The following is a 21,087-nucleotide window of genomic DNA, read 5'->3' on the forward strand; positions in this document are numbered from 1 at the left end:
GTAGAAAGGGTAAAATGGTAAGGACTGAGCTCCCTAGACCACAAGCATCAGTTGTCATGTGTACTTGATGGCTAGTTCCTCACCATAATCATGAGGAATATTTCCTTGGAAGGGCATAATGGTTAGGATTCCACTCCTAGCCGTTGGCTAAATGCTCCCTCGTGGCTACTCGACATATGATCATTTAGCCCATCATGTGACCGAAATAACCATTAGAGTTTCATTTATCGTGGAGAAGGCCGAAACCGCTGTATCGTGATGCCGATAATCGCGATAATCACACAAAAATCATATGAATTTGAATTTGAAATTTTTGAACAAAATTGCCATGGTTTGGAAGGGAATATCATGCAGTAGGGCACGATAATCACGCGGTTTGTAGCCATTATCATTGCAGTTCTGGTGACAATGATAATCGCAACATTCGAGATGATAATCACAACGGTTTTTGTGATATCAATAATCACGGTTTTATATGGAAACCACATGATATGTCACGATTATCATAATATATCTCCATGATTTTTTGGATTTTCATCCATTTTTTTTATTTTTTTTAAATTCTGACTATATTTACCAAATCAAACAGTGGTTTGTCGTTATTGTGCCCTGGCGATATCACTGAGTATCATGACAATCGTGGCGCTTCTCGCGAAGTCGCGATATTGCAAACCCTGAATACCATTTCCCCCTACACTCAATAGAGACAAGCATCATGCTACAATCTACTAGTTGCTTATATAATTCCAACTTGACAGGGGACGTAGATACGGTGACATTGCCCCATGACATTCTCAATGATATTGAGTCACTGACGTGTGAGACCCATATATGCCTGGACCTACGTGGGTCCCATACGTCAGTGACTCAATGTCACTGAGAATGTCACAGGGCAATGTCACCGAATCCGTGTCCCCTAATAGGATGTGAGGTGGTATGTCGTACTGCAATAGTTCACTAGGGACATATTCGTGCATTGCAACAACAACAAGATCTATGAGAAAACGGGCTAATGGTTTTATGGGTTTAGTTTTTCTCGTGAATAAATTTCCATGAGTTCTTTTTTTATTCAGCTTTTCTCATGGTTGGTTTTTATACATGGTTTTTTTGGTTGGTGTGGGTGAGACTATTTGATTCTTTAGACATACTATAAAACTGTTCGATTTTCTATGGGGTTGGTTTTTTTTCCTCCAGTGACATATGTGTCCGGGGCTATAGTTGGCCATAAGGCCCGAGGCCCAACGGCCCGGCCCAAGCACGACACGACCCAGCCGGTGTCGGGCTTGGACCAGTCCGACCCGACGGTTAGGCCATGCCTGGGCCGCACCCTCGGCATGGTGGGTTGGCTCGGCACAGCCCGATTTAAAAAATAATATGAGACCTTAAATAGATTTAATTTATTCATATAAGGCCTAGCCCAAAAAGAGAGGTATGAAAAATAGACTTATTCTAGCCATATATAACACAGCCCAAAGAAGAGGGAGCGGAATATAGAGTCATTTTTTGAAGAAGCACGATGGACCATAGTGCCTTCGGGCAGGCTCGGCATAGTCCGAGTGGTATTGGGCCATACCTGGACTGTCTGTGTCCGTGGGTCAGTACGGCATGACTCGGCATGTTGATCGGACCACCGAGACGAGCCGCCCAGTTTGGCCATCTATATGTGGGGCAGCTTCGTACCATTTATAACAGTGCAGGAAAAATCAAGTAGCTATATTTCCTTTGAAAGGCTCAATTGGTGGTGGCACTGAATTTGCCACCAAAGCACTCACATGTAGACTTGTTCATGAGAAAGCCCATAGAGCCTGATCCGGCCCAAAGTAAAACTGAGCCCGACCTGGCCCAATGGTATACCGAGTCAGACTTGGGCCTAAACTTTGAAGCCCAACAAACCTGACAAAACTATCTAACCCAAAAGAGCCCGATGTTCGGCTAAGCTCGGGCCTAAGCCTGGCCTGGCATTTGGGCTAGCATATTCGAGGAGTATTTTACAAATCGCCCCCTTCTTAATTTGGAACAACAATCAAATCTAAATGTAACCAAAAATCAAATTAAGGTGAATATCCCCCATAAGAAGATAGTTAACACGTTTCATAAAAAATAATTTTATTTATTTTAGTTAACATGTTTTCTATCATTGGTACCAACGTACATGCGTTCAGCTACTCATGAACAAATAGTTTCCAGTATGTCCATATCTCTCATCTCAATAGCTACCATGGTGCAGCTAAACCACCCATATGGCGAACAGCTGATGAAAAATCAGCAGTTCTGACTTCTGACCCAGAGTTCAGAGCACAGGCAAGCAAATGATCAAAGTAGGCAACGTAGGGTACATTGCAAGAAGGCAATGTCATATCGTGTATCTAGCCAATTCAAAAAATTAAACTTTTCAACATCATATTATCATAGGTGCATCTTAAAATCTCAAGGTTAAGCATGGAACAACATATTGCAAAGCATATGGCAGAAATCCACGGCATGCAGTTACATGCTTCCGCCGCTTCAGCAACGGAGTGAAAGCTTAGGGTATCAAGGCGTGAGCTTCACTTCCAAAGCTTGCGTAGCGACATGTTCTTCTCCGTGTCTTTCTTCATCACCTTCGCCACCGCCATCTCGAAGTCCTCTTGTGTTACATGCACCCTTCTCTCACGGAGGGCAAACATACCAGCTTCTGTGCAGACCGCCTGCAGAAGATGGAGACAGAGTGAATAAATTCACATGAGCACAAGATGTTGTAGGAGCCATAATACAATGTTCTATATGATTGTGTATAGACCTGACTGAAACTTTGCTGTCAAAAACATGATAATTACAAGCCTCAAGCAAAGTTTTGCATATACAATTATTTTACGAGAAATTAAATGGAAGCTCTAGTTGATATACCAGAGAAGCTCTAGTTGTAGTTAAAACATTTTGATGACATGACACTGTCTCTACGGGTAGTGTTAGATAAGCAAATTAATTCAAACTTCAGTGTTGCCCCTACAGCACATTACAACAGTAGCTCAATTAAATCCATATAGTTCATGAACCTTGCTAACAAGTAACAATTGGACATCTTAAAGTAAACTTGAGCTACAAGAGGAAAAAATGTAACAAAAAAACATGCAGAAAATGCACTCAGGGGTTGCAGAAATGTCGTCAGGAGCCTTTTATGCAAGCAAAAAATTTGATTTCTCAATATATTCATCGTATGCATGTATGATGCAACATCCAGTTTTATAACAGAATGGCGAATGCCTAAATATAATTTATCTGCATGGTAAACACATAAGCAGTAAGAGATATCATATAAACTATGTGTGACCGTACAGTGTTTATCACAGACGAAAGTAGGGAGACTAAACAAACCTTAAGCTCTGCTCCTGAAGCCCCATTCATCTTTTCTGCGATCTTTTTCAGATCAATACCACGCATCAAGTTCATTTTTCTTGAATGAATCTTCAAGATATCGAAACGCGACTGAACACAAAAGATAAAGCACATCATCAGCCCAAGCAATCATTCAAAACCAACACAAACAATAAATGGTAAATTCAGCACGTACGTCCTCATTAGGATTAGGAAATTCAATTTTCCTGTCTATGCGACCAGGCCTCAGAAGGGCCTGATCCAAGATGTCTATCCTATTTGTTGCCATCAGAACCTGCATGGAACATTGAATGTGTCAGAATAACCTCATTCACAGTTTTCAATCAGGCAATAGAACATATGTAAAGCATACCTTTATTTTGTTTGATGCTTCAAAACCATCAAGTTGGTTAAGAAGCTCAAGCATGGTTCGCTGGACTTCACTGTCACCGTTGCCAGTTCCAGACTCCATCCTAGCAGATCCAATGGAGTCTATTTCATCCATGAAAATAATGGATGGTGCGTGTTCCCTGTAATATGTAAACCAAACAATTAAGCCTAAACTGACAACAGAGTGCATATGTGGAACATGATTTTAGGTTTCAAGTAAAGAATGCTTCCATTATTACAATAGAACTCAGAATATCTTTTGCTCAGCCTACCTGGCCATAACAAAGAGTTCACGAACCATTCGAGAACCCTCACCAATGTACTTCTGAACTAACTCAGAACCAGACACCCTGATGAAGGTGCAGTCAGTGTGATGAGCAACTGCACGTGCCAGCAATGTTTTTCCTGTGCCTGGAGGGCCATAGAGGAGAACACCCTGAAAAAAGAGAGTGAATATTTTCTGCTAATAAATAAATAGGATTGATTAATATGGTCTTGTTAAGGAGTTTCAAACCTTTGGTTGGGCAATTCCAAGACTCTCAAATAACTCTGGATGTTTGATGGGAAGCTCAATGACCTAAAAGTTGAGTTGGTGAGTCAGAATGTGTAACATGTGAACCATCAATAGTACATTGAAATACACAAACCTCTTTGATCTCTTTAATTTGCTGATCAAGACCTCCAATCATATCATAAGTAGAATCAGGAACCTTCTCAACCTTCATAAGATTAACCAACGGATCAACTTTGCTTGGGAGGATTAAATGGAGCATATAGCTATCATTTCGAAGAGCAACTCTTGTTGAAGGTGTGATCTTTGTAATATCAATGCTTTTGTCAATATCCACCACATATTTGCCTTCTGGATGTACCTGAATAATTATAATTGAGAGGTTAATAATACGGATAACCAGAAATTTAGAATGTCAATTAAAAATATCTGGCTAACAAAACCAATGATAATGTGAAAAAAATCATGAGCAGGTCAACATAGTCACACCAATCTACTACCTACGTTCCAAAACATTTCTAGGTTGTTTAGCATAGACTAAGGAGATGTTCAAAGATTCCCTTTTGGTTACTTCAATGGTAAATCTATGAATTTTGAATTGATTAGATTCCCCTTCTAAGCATCTGATTGGCTCTGGAATCATTGGAATGATTAAAATCATGGGAATCAGTACAGAAGTACTTATATTGTGGTACAAAATTTGAATCCTAGAAATGCTTATATTTTGGAATGGAATGAGTATTAAAAAACGATGCCAAATGAGAAACCAGAAATTTTCAATTTCCACATACAGTCTCAGCCTTATGTATTCACATTTCACAATGATGAGATACTGGAGATTCAGAAACTCTTCTGAGCTTGCCAGAGTAATAGCATGAGTTTCATGCATGGAGTTCCATGAGTTCTGAATTATCCTTTTGTAAAATTGCATAGTTATCTATAAGAGGAGAAATAGTGCTCATTTCTTGGTTATTAAGTTTTACAGGTTGAAAGGATTCATAAAAAGATAGTTAAGCAGAGTTGACAATGTAATTATGTATGTTAATTGAGAAGATTGTTATCGTCACTGCAGATTTTACAACAGAGTACATGATAGACAACCACGATAGATAGGATCAAATGGTGGATTCAATACTTCAACCAATCCCAGCTAAGTAACAAGTCCATGGACAAGTAATAACAATGGCACAGCTAAAATACTGACGGTAGAAAAAAAATGTATACAGGAATAATGTGAATTTACCTTCACTAGAACCTTTGATTTTCCCATGACTTTCACCACCTCACCAACATATGAGCCAGGTTCTTGAAGTAACTGCAGCTCTTCCCTGAGCATTCTAACTGAAAATCAAATTGCAGTAATTTTTTAGAAGAAAATAGCAAAACAAAGGAAAGAAAGAGGAACATATATATGTGCAAAGTAAATCAACTCCACAAGTTGAGGATAGAAGATTTATAGAGATTCCTAATACAGCTAGCATGCTACAGGACTACAGTTCTATGTTGCTTGGTCACTGCAAAAGTTAATAGTACAGGAAGCTTGCTGAATCAATTTTGCATTTTCAATGTTTGGATAGAGGGAGTTCAAATTTGGATTCTCAATATGAAATTATGCATTAGAAAGTTTTAGTAAAACAAATTCTCATCTGAAAGGTGACTCTAAAAAATTTCGCAAAAATAAAGAACAGTTTGCAGCCAACTAGAAGAATAAAAAGCTTGAGAGGTAGAACCGCAGTTTATTAACTCCTCACAACTCAACAACAGTATACAAGATATACCACTTGGCATCAGTGCAATCAAGAAACTGAGAAATATTCAGATTTCCTTTGATATTTGGTATCCAAGTGCGGCTAAACAATAACCATTGCATATTTGCATGAATATAACTTTGAACTCAAATTGAGTACTGCACCACTTAGTCTGCCGTTTAAACATCTAAAAGTTCATAACTAAAGCAGATAATGGCTATATCTAGTGCAAATCAACAGTAATCCTGCAAAATAGAAGATAACTCAGGAAATGAAACCATTGAAATTTGATGGAAATTTTCAAGATAGCAAATGGCCAATAACAGCATGACTACATTCGCCATCCAAGCGCAGATAAAATACAGTTATTTCATAGCCATAATTTGCAACTCAAACTAATCTAAAGGTGCGAAACTGAAGCGGATAATGGCTCCATCTAACCCAAATCAACAAATATCCTGTAAAATACTAGAGAATGGAGTAGAGGGGGCCAAACAAGAGTTGACAAAAAGTTCTAAAATCAACACATGGACAACCAACAACGCAACTAAAATCATGTCTTTGCCGCAACGGGTGCCACGCAATGCGTTAGGGTTAACACGAGGCCCTAATTGCCTAACGCAATCCGATATTAACCATACAAAATTTGACCCCCTCCAAGAGCGAGTTCTTAGCCAAGAGCGCAACTAGATCCCGTACACGCGTAGCAAGCTACGTTTCCACCAACGCGATCCCAAACCGACAGAGCACGGAGGCAGCTAGGGTTTGGGGAGCGCGAGGGCGTGGGAAGCGAGGGGGTCACCTCGCGAATTGAGGTCGTTGCGCTGGGCCTCGAGGCGGTTGAGGTTGTGCGTCTTCTGGCGGATCTGGAGCTGCAGGTCGTGGATGTGCTGCAGGTAGTACTGCCGCAGCCCCTCCCCTCCGCCCCTCCCCTTCGCGGCCGCCGCAGCAGCCTCGTCGCCGGCCTGCGGCGGGGGCTTGGAGATGTCCATCGCCACCGTGGCCATCGCCGCCGCCCGCCGGTGGGGGTTTGGGTCGCGTAGGGTAGGCTTCTTCTTGCGATGGAAGAAAGGAAGAACAGCTCGGAGGTTGTTGGGTTGGGTTTGCTTGCTTGCTTTGCTTTGCAGGGTTGGGTTCTCTCTCGTAGTCTCGTGCTCTGCTAGACTGCTACTGCTACAATCTTTTTTCCGGCTGCGTTTATATTTTGATATTTTTACTCCCTCAGTAAAAAATAATTTTATTTTTTTTACTCGTCACACGTCTAACAATACTGAGATTTTTTTTACTCGCCACACGTTTAACAATACTGAGGCTGAAAGAGTAAAATATCCTCCGTTTTATCGAATCCCAGTACAAGTATCCTTAATTTAACTATCTTTGATGCATTTATTACTTACTTTTACATACTCTAATATGCACTGATTATTAAAAAGTAAAGTTATTTTGGCACAACCTAGAACCGTTAAAAATGACTTTATTTTGGAACGGAGCCAGTAGCTAGTGACAAGTTCTAATAATACTACTACCTCCGTCCTATAATAACATCATTTTCCGATTTCTATGCCTAATGCTTTGATCATTCGTCTTATTTAAAAAATTTATAAAAAAACTAAAAAAAATAGTTACACATAAAGTACTATTTATATTTTATCATCGAGTAACAATAAAAAATATTAAAAAATTCAAATAAAACAAAGAGTCAAATACTCTATCTAAAAACTGAAACATAATTTTATTTCAGGACAACATACTATTAAGAAGCGGAAAACACCCCCGTATGGGCACGTTCTTTTCGGCAATATTGATCAGCTGATTAGCCTCACGCAAATCAAGAAATATAAGTAAGAAATATGAGTAGTATATGATTAATTGAGAATTAAGAATTAAATATTAAAAAATAGATTTATTGATTTTATAGAAACTTATGTATAGAAAATTTTCGCACAACATACACAAGATACAACATTTAGCAGTTTAAAAGATGCTTACCTTTATTAGCATCTAGATATACAAATCTAGAAAGAATTAAAGCATTATATGATTTTAAACGGAGAAAATACTCCTACTTATTGAAAGCAAAACTACGAGGCTGACAAGAGTGAAAAATTAGCTTTATGTCATTTTTACGAATAAGTGATAACAGATTTATAATTCTTCACTCGTAAGTGTTACGAGAGGGATTATACTGACAAAAAAGTTAAAGGCCCGAGAAAAGTACAAGACAACACCTCTACCACCAGATCAAAATCCAACGGCTCCAAACACCTCTACCACCAGATCAAAATCCAACGGCTCCAAACCTCCCCCATCCCCCCGCTCCCTCCCTTGCCGCTTCACGTTGATCGACACTCCCACTGTCACCGCACTGCCGCCGATTTCTATTCCACCCTAAAATCCTCCGCCATTTTTGAGATCGGAGCTAGGGCCATCTCCGCCGGGTTGCCGCGCCGCACCTCGCGTGTTAGGGTTCTTAGCTGCGGCCGCGCGGTGGCGGGGAGGTCGAGAAGCTAGGGCTAGTGGCGATTCTCTTTTACTCGGAGAGGAGGGGGAGGGGATGGACAGGAAGAAGGCGGGGGTGCCGCTCGTGTGCCACGGCCACTCGCGGCCGGTGGTGGACCTCTTCTACAGCCCCGTCACGCCCGACGGGTGCTTCCTCATCAGCGCGAGCAAGGGTATGCGTGGTTTTGGTCTCACGCTTTGCTCTGGTGGATTCGCTGATTGATACATGGTGGTGTGCTGTATTTGGTTGGCTTGGAATGCGACTCATGCTGCATCGCTGCTTGTGATGGTGGTACCATGGTAGGGAATTATACGGGTTCTTTCTACCTGATTACTGCCTTGATTCGTGCATTTCGGCTTGTGTTAGTTCAGTTTAGTAGGTTTTGCTTGAATCCTGAGTTATTGGCCATAACAAATTTCAATCCCTGATGCCAGATGATCACGTTGAATAGCTCAGCTCCTTTAGTAAGGAGCCCGAGACCTGAATTTTGAAGGCAAGAAGCAGAATGTGTTGAATGCATCAAAAGTCTATTAGGAGATTAAGTCTAAACATACACTCTAGTCATTGGGACATGCGATCCATCTGTTGTTCACACGTCTACATCATTCCTTTGCTTGGATTCTCACCTATGCAAATTTGAGGAACTGGCATGATGTTTTGCGGTGCCCACTAACATACGGGCTTATACGTGTCCCGACCATATTGTTAGGAGTACTAAAGTCTTCCTCCAAGAGAAATCAATAGTTTTATGCTCATGTTTTGTTTCTAGTATTTTTTTTGTCTAAATTTATAATTCTTCTTTGGATTGATCTCAACAGCAATTCCTGGCATCCTTTAGCTTGATATCCCATGTGCTACTCTTATATCAAAAACATCGATCTCTTTATAAAGTGCTCCACTGCAATAATTCAAATTCTGAGCATTAAATAAATTTGGCCATTGCACTGCTACTATTTGGTATGATTTGCTTCTTATGGATATTGGGTACAAATTCTAGGGAAGTATAGACTCTTGAGACTTGACACAGTAGAGTGGCAGTAATGCTGTCAGAATCTTCCATTTATATGCTTCACTTCTTGTTGGATTAATTCTTCTACTCTTTATGTGCCAATATTGAATAATATTGTTTTTTTATTTCTTTCCAGACTCAAACCCAATGATTCGCAATGGTGATACTGGAGATTGGATTGGGACTTTTGAAGGTCACAAAGGTGCTGTTTGGAGCTGTTGCCTCGACGCCAATGCTCTGCGTGCCGCCTCTGGTTCTGCTGACTTCTCAGCGTATGTTTCTTACCCTGTGAAGTTGCATTGGTGTTAATTGTAATTATGTTCTTTCTGTGTAATGCAATGAATTATTCTCTGCAGCGAGCACATAATTATCAGTTGATCGTCATCTAGTGTTGTTTTCGGTAGCATTACTGGGATATAAATGCTGGCATGCTATCCTTTGTGATGGTATTGGAAATTGATAAATATTATGTTTTGTTGTTTCCTGGAGTAGACAGGGCATGGTTGCTGATTTCCTCACTAACGACATAAAGATAGTAAGCATTTTTTTTCCAACTCTACTATTCAGGAAATTATTTGAGTCCAAATTGTTTAGATTAGATAAAAAATGCAATCTGACACGTGGATGGCTTGGAGGAATGTCCTGCGATTTGGGCGAGACACCCAAAGTGATTTGTTTTAGTCTCGTGAGTCATTATAACAGATGTCATATGTTAGTGTTGTCCATTAATCATCACAAACTCAATAAGACTGTTGTTCAATTTTATGACCGAAGTTGCATCTGTCACAACCCACAAGCATTCATCATGCTAAATAATATTGCAAGATTTTGAACCCTTCATTTGCATGTTATGTGCTGGTCAAGTTTAGTAGTCTAGGAAATGCAGGTGTTCCATAGCTACTACACTGTCACGCCCAGTAATTCAAAAACAAGAAATCTGAATTCCAGACATAGTCTTTTAAATCCCCATCCAGGACCAGCTGGGGTACATCATTGACAGAGTTGACATATATATCCATGTCTTACATAAATCTGTAGTATTACAGAGGCATATACGTCTTCGCACTACAATTGATACGATTATACAGCTGAAACAAAATACCGTACACTAATAAGTGAATAACGGGGGTGATTATTTGGGTTTTTTATGGAAAAAGCCAGCGGCGTATTTGCAAACGAAAAATAATTTGTGAATAAAATTTTATTGGGTTTATGTCTTACATAAACCTGTGGCTTAGCGATCTAAAGCCAAGGCTGGAAATAAACTTCGGTGAAAACCCCCAAAATCAACTCCAAATTTAAGGTTGAAAATTCAAAATTTTACTTATAAACATAAGCACAAGTAAAAAGATGGGGGTGAAAATCCATTCCGCGGGCATCTTGACGGTAGCGGACAAACATACTCCTGATCGTCCTCATCGGTGTAGGACTCCCAACTCTGTGGGAGCAATCATAGGGAAGCTGATTACACCCATGGTACTCAACAAGTCATACCAATTATGCATTCGTACACATTGTGGATCCGGTAGCTGCTCAGCTCTGATCCTCGGTCCAACAGGACTATTGCTTCAATGGTGCTTAGGAACGGCGAGCTACACTACAAAGTTTAATTTTACTAGATGGTTTTATTTATCCTTAATTACTAAATCGTTCCCACATGTTAGTACACATGGTACAGACCATTTTATGTTGTTTAATGTTAAACTGGAATGCTCCCATTAAATGTCAAGAAACAAAATTTTTATGTTGTGATGTAGAAGGGCAATTTCCTCGCAGGAACCAAAACATCAAAATCACTAGAATAGTGCTATCTCAATTACCGAGAGTATTTGTTGATTTTATTTTTACTTCCGTAAAATCTTTCAGTAAAGTATGGGATGCTCTAACTGGTGAAGAGCTTCACTCCTTCGAACACAAGCACATTGTTCGTGCATGCGCTTTTTCTGAGGTTATATTCTCCCTGACTTCCTGTAACCATTTTAAAGCTTCATACCCCCTCTTCTCTCTTAATGAAATCTTTTCATTGCCTAATATCATTACTCAATCCTTTGCTTTTCGTAGGCTGAGAGCCTAAGAGCGATCATGATTGTTTTTGGGGCCTAACCTGCAAACACCTGCCACATCATATTTGCTCTTAATTATGTTAAGCTGTCATTGTGACAGTACATATGTGGCTGCATGAAGATTACATTAGCTTAGTTTCACTACCTAGAATCCTATGGTTCAGAGGACAAAATACATTCGCTTCAACTTAATTATATGTTATTATTTACTCATTTATGGTAAATTGATCACTATATTTATTCATATAGTGAATTAGTGACTGTTTTGAGTTACGATCTCAACAAGATGACAAAACGAAACAATAGGTTCGTTATTACTGCATTTTGTACTGGTGCATTGGTTGCCAAGTGCCAAACTGAACAACATTTGAGCATAATATTTGATTAATTTTTAGTTTTGAGTGCAAATTATACAGACCACTAGTTATCAATCTGCACCTTCCTGGTCATCGCAACAATTTTTTAAAACCACAGGTGTAGTTAATATTAGATAGCAGTTGATCTGCATCCTTGAAAAGTTTGGACCTCTTAGTTGTTAGAACCTAGAACTCACAAGTTGTACTTTGCAACTTTCCTTGATTATGTTGTTATCTTTCTGGCTCACTCTTGCAATAAGCAAAATTGTTGGTAAGTATTGCCTTTTAAGCTCTAAGAGATGACATGCACACATGCTAAAAAAATATGAGATGATTCTGGAAGCCATCTCAAAGCAGCTGTAAGCATGCAAATCATTTGAACATTTTACTTTAAATCCTACAGAATAATTTTCTCTAACACTGTAGAAATGCCTATTTTGTCACTAATTGCCAGTTTTCTTGCCAGATTTTTCTTGCACTCATAGAGAAAACTGATTAAAATGCTAATGTTATTGCAGGACACTCGCCTGTTACTTACTGGAGGTCTTGAGAAAATTTTACGTATATATGATATGAACCGCCCAGATGCAGCCCCAAGAGAGATCGACAAATCTCCTGGTTCTGTCAGAACTGTTGCTTGGCTTCATAGTGACCAATCTATATTAAGTTGCTGCACTGATATGGGGGGCGTAAGGTGCATCTAAATTTCATCTTTTTCCAGCTTAGGATTGCTTTTTTCTTCCCTGTTATGATTACTGCCGTGGTGTTCTGGTGTAGAAATTTTATTATAGTAACAAGACAAACATATGCAGTTACCCAGAGTCCACATGTTCTAATTTTGTCGGTGTCGGGCTGCAAGCACAAAAGAGTCGTACATTATTGAGAATTGCAAGTAATCCCAATTTTGTCTCTTTAAATTGCAAACCTATCTGAATTGCAAAGTAACCAGCGTGAGAATCAATTTGGGGACAGGTGTTCAGGACTCCAAAGAACTGACATTTAGGAATCTGAACTAATAAGGCTGACTATTTGCCTCCAAGAGATTCTCACAAACTTGACTGCAATTATGAACAGTATATTCTTGTCAACAGATTCATTTATGAACAGTGTAATCATGACAAAACATTGTAGAATTAACTGTATTGTTTCCCTGCTTTGATTAATTTTTTGCTGCCATTGAATAGGTTGTGGGATGTAAGGAGTGGAAAAATTGTTCAAACCCTTGAAACCAATGCACCTGTTACTAGTGCAGAAGTAAGTCAAGACGGTCGGTACATCATTACAGCTGATGGTTCTAGTGTAAAATTTTGGGATGCAAATTAGTAAGATATTTTGCATTCAAAACTTTCTTGTTAGTATCGATTGTGATTAGCTCATTTGTTAAAGTATTCCCTGTTTGTTCTGCAGCTTTGGACTTGTTAAGAGCTATAATATGTCATGCAATGTGGAATCAGCTTCCCTTGAACCAAAGTATGGTAACAAATTCATTGCTGGTGGAGAAGACATGTGGGTCCATGTCTTTGATTTCTTTACTGGGGAAGAAATAAGTAAGTAATACTTTTGAAGCTTAATTGAAATGATCGAATTAACAGTTATGTCTGATTATACCTGTAAAAGTACTAATGATGCCAACCTCTTCAAGATCATTGGAGTTGTACAAGCTCTAGAAATTATTGCATGGTAGTTTAGATATATGCTTTGTTTTAGCCAGCCACCCACAATGAAACTCATCTGTTATTTTGACCTGTTATGACTTTATCTCAGATGAATGGTAAATGTTTATTTTTTTTTGCGAGTACAAATTGGACACACAGACCACACATGCCCAAACAGGTGTCCAGTGTCCTATCACTTGTCTACAGAGATGTGAAGCCTAGCCAGCTAGCCTCATGTAGCGAGTACCCGCTTTGCCATTGACACATGCAAGCATCCATGCCATGTGTAGGACTTGAATCTGGGTGGTAGGTTCCACTACAAGGAGCTAACCAACTTAGCTGTTCAATTTTCTCCCTTTCACATGCTTGGTTGAGTTTTAACACGGGCACAAATTGTGAGCAGTATGGCTATATGTTTAAATTATGGAGTAACGAGTAACGACGAATAACATTTCTTACTCCTAAGTCCTAAACCTCTATGTGATGCCATTCATGTTCGTTCAAATTTTAGAAGCTATGCGCCTAACCGTTCTTATTGAAAACAGCCTGCAACAAAGGTCACCACGGTCCTGTCCACTGCGTTCGGTTTGCTCCTGGTGGTGAGTCGTATGCATCAGGATCAGAAGATGGAACCATTCGAATCTGGCAGCTGGGCCCTGCTAACAGTGACGAGCAGGAGTCGCCGCCGCCGCCGGATGGAAGCGGGAAGCTGAAGGCTACGGCGAGTGATGCCGCGAGGAAGATCGAAGGCTTTCACCTCCCCAAGGACGGGCAGCAGCCTGAGGGATAGGTACTGCTTCCATTCCCTGGGAACGTGTGATGGTTTGAGATTTGTGTTGTCGAGGATGTTGTTTGCCTCCTAATTTCTCTCGAGTAATGGTCTCCTTCCGAACCAAGGGGGTTTAGTAGTCTGACAAAACAATGGTGGGGTTTAGTAACAGTACTGGGGGGAATTGTCTTGTGTGCTTAATTGTCAATGGTGGAATTTCTCGAAAAGAAAAGATGGAATTTTGTATGAGGCCTCCTAACTCTGATAGCTATTATCAATATATTGACTACTGCCAAAAGGTTCAAAGTTATAGTTTTACAAGCATATTGCCCTTACCTTTTGAAATATCATACCTTAATTGTTGGATACATTTGTTATTGATACGTAGACACGTTGGGCCTATCACTTATATTAGTCTACCAATCTCGATAATCAAAGCTCTGCGTATTGTGGATGATACAAATATATCATATCTTATTTATTGGTATGTTGTCACTAGGTCTCATGTGTAAAAGAACATATGTAGAGCAAATATCACGGTAGAGCTATGGCAGGCCTAGAACGTAAGAGCAAACCTAACAGATTATCTATCGTATCATTTATTATGAGAGAAAAAAATGGTCTCAACAGATAATCTATTCCATCATCGAGAGAGAACATCTATTCTCTCTTCTCTATCCAAATCTCAACATCCAATAACAAAAGGAGAAAGAAATATTAACATAGGAGAATGAGGTTATAAAATATTAATAATATATATATGGATGATGCAATATGGATTTTTTGTTGAAGTGATACTCTATGATATGAACAGAGAATCCATTTTAAATAGTCATCCAAATAACAATATGGATAATAGAATTTGAATAAGACGTTGGATTTGCTCTAAAAGGCTGATACCTTCACCGAGGCATGGGACACAGTGAATTGTGTGTGCATAGCAACCTAACAAGCACTGCATCTTCTCTATGCAAATATGCAATGGAATTAAGAATTAATAGTTTGTAATTGTTTAATTGCACCACTGAAGGTAGGACACTCCGTCCCGTAGTTTTCTAAAATGTTAAAAGATAACTAACTATTTAAAGACATTCTTTTAATCTTTTGCCAGAATCAGGTACTAGATACGAACGTCAAATCTCATATAAAAGACAAAAGATGTCATATCTAATCAAAATTCGCCAAATTTCATCCATAATAATCAGTAAAATAGTAGGATAACACACAAGACAGAACAACCACTACACTCCTGTTCCTCCCGACAAAATCATCTCAAACTAACCCACAGCAGATTGAAAGATCAAAATAATCTGTAAATGCCACACAAAAAGTTAAAATTAAACCCAATGACCAATGACAATAACGCCAACCAGTGACGGGCCTACCTAACAAGGATAGAGAAGACTAAACAAATTAAAGTTTTAACCTCTCTTTCTGTTGATCTTTGCGGTAAAATTTTAGAGAAATGACGATAGAAATCTCGTTAGTCGGCCGAAACCCTAGAAACCTTGGGAACAGCGACGGGGAACCTGTGGATCTCATCCATCCAGGGGTTCTTCTTCTCCAGCTCCTCCGCCGGGTTCACCGGCCGGAGCGCCCTCCACACGGCGCTGTTGCACTTGAACCCCGAGCCGAAGGCGATCTGCCACACCCTGTCCCCCCTCCCGATCCTCCCCTTCGCCTCGCTGTACGCGAGCTCGTACCACAGCGAGCTGCTCGACGTGTTGCCGAACCGGTGCAGCGCCATCCGGGAGGGCTCCATATGCCACTCGCTGAGCTGCAGGTTCTTCTCGATCTCGTCCAGCACCGCGCGGCCGCCGGCGTGGATGCAGAAGTGCTCGAAGGCGAGCTTGAAGTCCGGGATGTACGGCCTGATCTTGGGGGAGATGCGAAGCTTCCTGGCGGCCAGCGTCGCGGCGAACAGCAGCTGCTCCGACAGCGGCAGCACGAGCGGGCCGAGGGTGGTGATGTTCGTCTTCAGCGCGTCGCCGGCCACCGCCATGAGGTCCCTGGACAGCGAGACGCCGACGTTGCCGTCGCCGTCCTCCTCCTGGGTGACGCACGCGAAGCACTTGTCGTCGCCGCCCTTGTGGGTGCGCACCGTGTGCACCAGCTCGTACTTGGACCTCGCCTTCTCCGGCCGCCGGTTCGACAGCAGGATCGCCGCGCCGCCCATCCGGAAGAGGCAGTTGGACACGAGCTTCGAGCGGTCGTTGCCGGCGTACCAGTTGAGGGTGATGTTCTCCGTGCTGATCACCAGCGCGTACGTGTTGGGGTGCACCTGGAGGAGGTCCTTGGCGAGATCGATGGCGAGCAGGCCGGCGCTGCAGCCCATGCCCCCCAGGTTGTAGCTGGTGATGTTGCCGCGGAGCTTGTAGTGGTTCACCACCATGGCGGACAGCGACGGCGTCGGGTTGAACAGGCTGCAGTTGACGACGAGGACGCCGATGTCCTTGGCGCTCACGCCCGTCTTGCGGAGGAGGTCGTCGACGGCGCCGAACATGACGGCCTCCGCCTCGAGCCGCGCCTCCGCCATGCACGGGTTGGGCGGCACCCGGAGCACGGCGGCGGGGAGGTAGGTGTCGTCGCCGAGGCCCGACCGCTCGATGATCTTGCGCTGGAACTCGAGGCTGTCGGCGGTGAAGCAGCCGGCGAGCCTGGAGCAGCGCATGAAGGTGTCGCGGCTGCACCGGCGCTCCGGCGGCGGCTTGTAGCAGGCGAAGTCGACGAGGTAGACGGGGCGCGGGCGGGTCAGGAAGTAGACGGTGGCGAGGAACACGAGGAGGGTGGAGCAGGCCACGACGGAGATGAGGTTGAAGCGGAGGTGCGCCCAGAGGTCAGCGACGTCGCCGGCGGAGAGCGTGGTGAGGTGGACGGCGACGGGGACGATGAGCGGCGTCAGCAGGAGGTACACGCCGTTGGAGATGAGGTAGTGGTACCCGAGCTTCACGTACTTGAGCCGCACCGACTGCTGGAAGTCCGGCATGCGCCGCCGCGACGTCGTCGGCGGCGAGGCGGCTGCCCCGCCGTCGCCGTTGTTCGCTGGCGCCGCCGTGCTGTCCATGGACCTTCTGGGTAGAGATCGAAATGCAGATTTCTCAGGGAAAAAAAAGGACGAATTTTTTTGGGTGAAAATCAATCTCTTCCCGTTGCTAAGATGAGAAATTCAGAAGCGTTTTAAGATTTGCAGTAAATTATTGGTATTAATCCTACTTTTAAGAACTAGATTTTCCCTCAGAACAGCGATGGATCATCGACAGAATAAACTAGAAGCAGCAGTAAACTTCAATTTTTTTTTGAAATTTAATTACCCTAAAAACAAAACTGGATTTTTCTTCAGCGTTCTTGGCTGTCTTTCAGTCAGCTTAGACCGAAATATATTTACTTCAGAAAAAGAATAGTACGAGACAAAATAGTGGCAACAAACCCTTGGTACTTAGGTAGTGGAGCACCACATAATAATAGCCCTGATTTTTTTCCCACCGTCAAATCCTCATAATAAATGTCAAAAAGCGACCACTACTCCAAACAAGATGGAACAAAATTAGGGAAAAAAATCTTCACAGTAATCACTAATCAACAACATGGCTAGATGGAGCCCTCCTGGCCTTGAACAGCACAGAGCTAGGAGAAGTAAAATCAAGAAATCAACGAAGCTTTCCAACTTGACCAACGCCCATGGCCAGCCACACAGAGGTGCAGAGAGAGAGAGAGAGAGAGAGATCTTGGAACCGTACCGGCAAGAAAACCGAAGCACTGTCGCCGATCAAGCAGAGCACCCCGGGAGGAACGACGACGAGGAGTCGAGGCCGATATCGCCGCCGCCGCCGTGGAGAAGGCGAAGTTTTGCAGGGAGCAGGAGAGGGGAGGGGAGGGGAGGGGAGGGGGTCCTTTTATCGATGGTCCGGCTGAGCACAAGTGGACAGCGAGGGTCGTCGTGGGATGGAATGGTTCGTGCACACACGAAGCCACGGACCCATGGATCATATCTCCACGTGATACTTTCTCTTGTTTCTTTTTCTTTTTTTTTTAAGTGAACGGTTTCCCGATGAAATGTCTGAGGTGATCTTTTGGCTGTTAAGGAGAGAAAGTCGAGCAATATATTTATAAATAAAAAATAATTTATTTATAAAACTTTATATATATATTCTTAGCAATATAAGAAATAAAGCTAAAGAATAAACTACATTTAAAATATTAAAATCTACTTTAAATTTAAGATTAAAAATTTAAATTTTCACTAGCGAAAAGATTAGCCGATAAACCATCCATTTCATCTTACATGTACAATAGAAGAAGGCTGATCTGTTTCAGGTTTTTTAGGCTCGTTTAGTTCCCAAAATTTTTTCTCAAAAACATCATATCAAATTTTTAGACATCTAAATAAAATATTAAATATACATAAACATTAAAATTAATTACAGTTACAGGGAAATCGTGAGACAAATTTTTTGAACCTAATTAAGATATGATTAGCCATAAGTGTTTCAGTAACCAACATGTGCTAATGACGCGGATTGATTAGACTCAAAAGATTCGTCTCACGGTTTTTAGACGGAACCTGAAATTTATTTTTTCATTCATATCCGAAAACCTCTTCTAACGTCCGGTCAAATATTCAATGTGATCTCTTTAGCAAAAATTTCTGCCACCTAAACAATGCCGTAGATGAGCATACTACACATTTAGTAGTACACGTTTCCTGGAGGAACGTTGGGAGTCAGCGTGACCAAAAACTAGTCCAAAATTAAGTGCTTTTCTCTAAATGCCGGTCGACGACGACGTGTGCGAGCTGCGATTCTCCGCGCCAGCGTGGCCGCGTGGGGGTGGTTTTTGGATTAATATGTTATACCAAAACGGCGAAAGCGACGCGGAACCCTTCCTTAGGCCACGCCGTTTTCGCGTAGAAAGCATCTAGAAGGTAGCAATGGAAAAAAAAAAAGAAGAAAAGGTGGTGTGCTCTTGATGAAGGTGAATGAGGAAAATTCACTGCTCTGCCGTTATACGCTTCTTTCCCCAGGCCACGCGGGAGCTCCCGCGTAGAAAGCATCTGCTCACTTCGTGTTACGAAAATATATCTAATACTATCCCGTCCTGAAATAAGGTAATTTTCGAATTTTTAGGTACAATGTTTTGACTCTTCGTTTTATTTGAAATTTTTTGTGGTTAATATTTTTATTGTTATTGGGTGATAAAATATGAATAATACTTTATGCGTGACTAATTTTTTAAGTTTTTTAATAAAATTTTTAAATAAGACGAATTGTCAAAGCATTGGGTACTAAAATCGAAAAATAACGTTATTATGGAACAGAGGTAGACATAGAGAAAATCCATTGTGTGCCACTGACTTTGTCACCTTTCAATGATATGCCATTGAGTTTACCAAGTTCTACAATATGTCCTCTATTTTGCTGAATCTCTATAGCATACCACTGGCAGTAGGAGTTTGGCTGTTAGCCTCTGTTTGAACTGGAGAAAGGACGAATCTGCCCTTGTGACATTTGCTCGTCTATAGCATAGCACTGTCGTTTGTCGTTGCCAGTAGTAATAATTATGTAGAATGAACACTACAAGTCAATTTATATTTTAAATATAAAATTTTGAGAATATATTTTAAAATTTATATTTTAAATATAAAATTCTAAGAATATATTTTAAAATTTATATTTGAAATATAAAATTGTGAGAATATATTTTAAATATAAAATTCTGAGTATACAATGTAAATTTAAGAAAAAATGATGCGAATATATTTTAAATATAAATTCTGCATAATAAGTCAATTGTATAGTTGCAACTGAGCTGGAGGACACAATTTAGGAAGAAAATAGCAGCATTATAAAGTCAGAAAATGTTATTTAGACAATGCTGATTGAATTAGCATTGCAAGATTTGAAGTTAGAGATTAATAGATGTTCATATACATGGCGCCCATTATTATCCCATGGCTCCATGAGAACTGTAGAATTTAGAAGGATTTTCTGAGGGGCTAAACTATTATGTGAAAATACTACAAAATTAGTGTTCGGAATTAGTCATCTCAAACAACAAATATCAGGAAATCCTCAAATATTCCACATGATTCCACATCATTTAGCCTTTGCTAAGACAAAAGATCATTTGATCCAGCTCTCTAAAGATAGCCAAAATCGTACTTGTGCAACAGGAAGCCAGAAACCATTTCCAAACCATCCACGTGATAAATTTTAGAGGCACATCATTAGAATGAAATGGAGATTCTCAGGCATGCGGAACACGCTGTGCACGGCGACGATGGCTCCGCCGACGAGCAGCCCGGAAATGCTAGTGACGCGACGGACGTGAAGTAGAAGGCCACGAACGACGCGACAACGAGCCCGAGCAGCGTCTCGCGGTCGGAGAAGGTGCGGCCGAAGAGCACCACGGGGGCGGGGATGCAGGCGTCGGCGCCGGCGCTGAGGGCGGGGAAGAGGGTGCTGGCGACAGGCTCGGGGATGCAGGCATCGGCGCCGGCGCTGAGGGCGGAGACGTGGCTGCCGGCGCTGGGGGCGGGGACGCGGCTGCTACCGCCGGCGCTAGGGGCGGACTCGCAGGCGACGACGCGGAGGATGCAGGCGGCGGCATGGTCGCTTGTCTGCTCTCCTCCTCCTCCTCCATGGCCTCGCTCCAATCGAACTGTCTTCTTTCCCTCCGTGTGATATTATTTGAGGGAAGGGTATTTTTGGCATTTAATAAAAGTAAAGCCCTAGA

The 21,087-nt window shown here is 41.6% G+C and overlaps 3 protein-coding genes across 3 annotated transcripts; 1 reads left to right on the forward strand and 2 right to left on the reverse strand.

Moving 5' to 3' along the window:
- Window positions 1–2,297: 2,297 nt before the first annotated feature.
- On the reverse strand, window positions 2,298–7,141 carry LOC102714068 (26S proteasome regulatory subunit 8 homolog A). The gene is made up of 9 exons (XM_006646994.2): window positions 6,806–7,141; window positions 5,499–5,596; window positions 4,392–4,616; window positions 4,259–4,321; window positions 4,017–4,180; window positions 3,728–3,884; window positions 3,551–3,649; window positions 3,355–3,465; window positions 2,298–2,687 (listed from the first exon to the last, which is right to left on the reverse strand). Exons 1-9 carry the CDS (start codon window positions 7,008–7,010, stop codon window positions 2,547–2,549), a joined length of 1,263 nt encoding a protein of 420 aa, XP_006647057.1. The 5' UTR covers window positions 7,011–7,141; the 3' UTR covers window positions 2,298–2,546.
- A 1,266-nt stretch (window positions 7,142–8,407) lies between these two features.
- On the forward strand, window positions 8,408–14,668 carry LOC102714344 (serine-threonine kinase receptor-associated protein). The gene is made up of 7 exons (XM_006646995.3): window positions 8,408–8,675; window positions 9,649–9,784; window positions 11,379–11,460; window positions 12,450–12,625; window positions 13,116–13,253; window positions 13,339–13,478; window positions 14,132–14,668. Exons 1-7 carry the CDS (start codon window positions 8,558–8,560, stop codon window positions 14,374–14,376), a joined length of 1,035 nt encoding a protein of 344 aa, XP_006647058.2. The 5' UTR covers window positions 8,408–8,557; the 3' UTR covers window positions 14,377–14,668.
- An 863-nt stretch (window positions 14,669–15,531) lies between these two features.
- On the reverse strand, window positions 15,532–18,196 carry LOC102714613 (3-ketoacyl-CoA synthase 11-like). The gene is made up of 2 exons (XM_006646996.3): window positions 18,093–18,196; window positions 15,532–17,426 (listed from the first exon to the last, which is right to left on the reverse strand). Exon 2 carries the CDS (start codon window positions 17,417–17,419, stop codon window positions 15,839–15,841), a length of 1,581 nt encoding a protein of 526 aa, XP_006647059.2. The 5' UTR covers window positions 17,420–17,426; window positions 18,093–18,196; the 3' UTR covers window positions 15,532–15,838.
- Window positions 18,197–21,087: the final 2,891 nt, after the last annotated feature.

Source organism: Oryza brachyantha, chromosome 2 (assembly GCF_000231095.2).
Source record: "Oryza brachyantha chromosome 2, ObraRS2, whole genome shotgun sequence".
Lineage (NCBI taxonomy): Eukaryota > Viridiplantae > Streptophyta > Magnoliopsida > Poales > Poaceae > Oryza > Oryza brachyantha.

Coding starts and splice junctions, on each gene's coding strand:
- LOC102714068 (XM_006646994.2), bottom strand. CDS start 7,010: ATGGCCACGGTGGCGATGGACATCTCCAAGCCCCCGCCGCAGGCCGGC. Junction 4,181..4,258: donor TTGGAATTGCCCAACCAAAG/GTTTGAAACTCC, acceptor CTCTTTTTTCAG/GGTGTTCTCCTCTATGGCCC. Junction 3,466..3,550: donor TTCCTAATCCTAATGAGGAC/GTACGTGCTGAA, acceptor TTTTGTGTTCAG/TCGCGTTTCGATATCTTGAA.
- LOC102714344 (XM_006646995.3), top strand. CDS start 8,558: ATGGACAGGAAGAAGGCGGGGGTGCCGCTCGTGTGCCACGGCCACTCG. Junction 8,676..9,648: donor CCTCATCAGCGCGAGCAAGG/GTATGCGTGGTT, acceptor ATTTCTTTCCAG/ACTCAAACCCAATGATTCGC. Junction 12,626..13,115: donor ACTGATATGGGGGGCGTAAG/GTGCATCTAAAT, acceptor GCCATTGAATAG/GTTGTGGGATGTAAGGAGTG.
- LOC102714613 (XM_006646996.3), bottom strand. CDS start 17,419: ATGGACAGCACGGCGGCGCCAGCGAACAACGGCGACGGCGGGGCAGCC.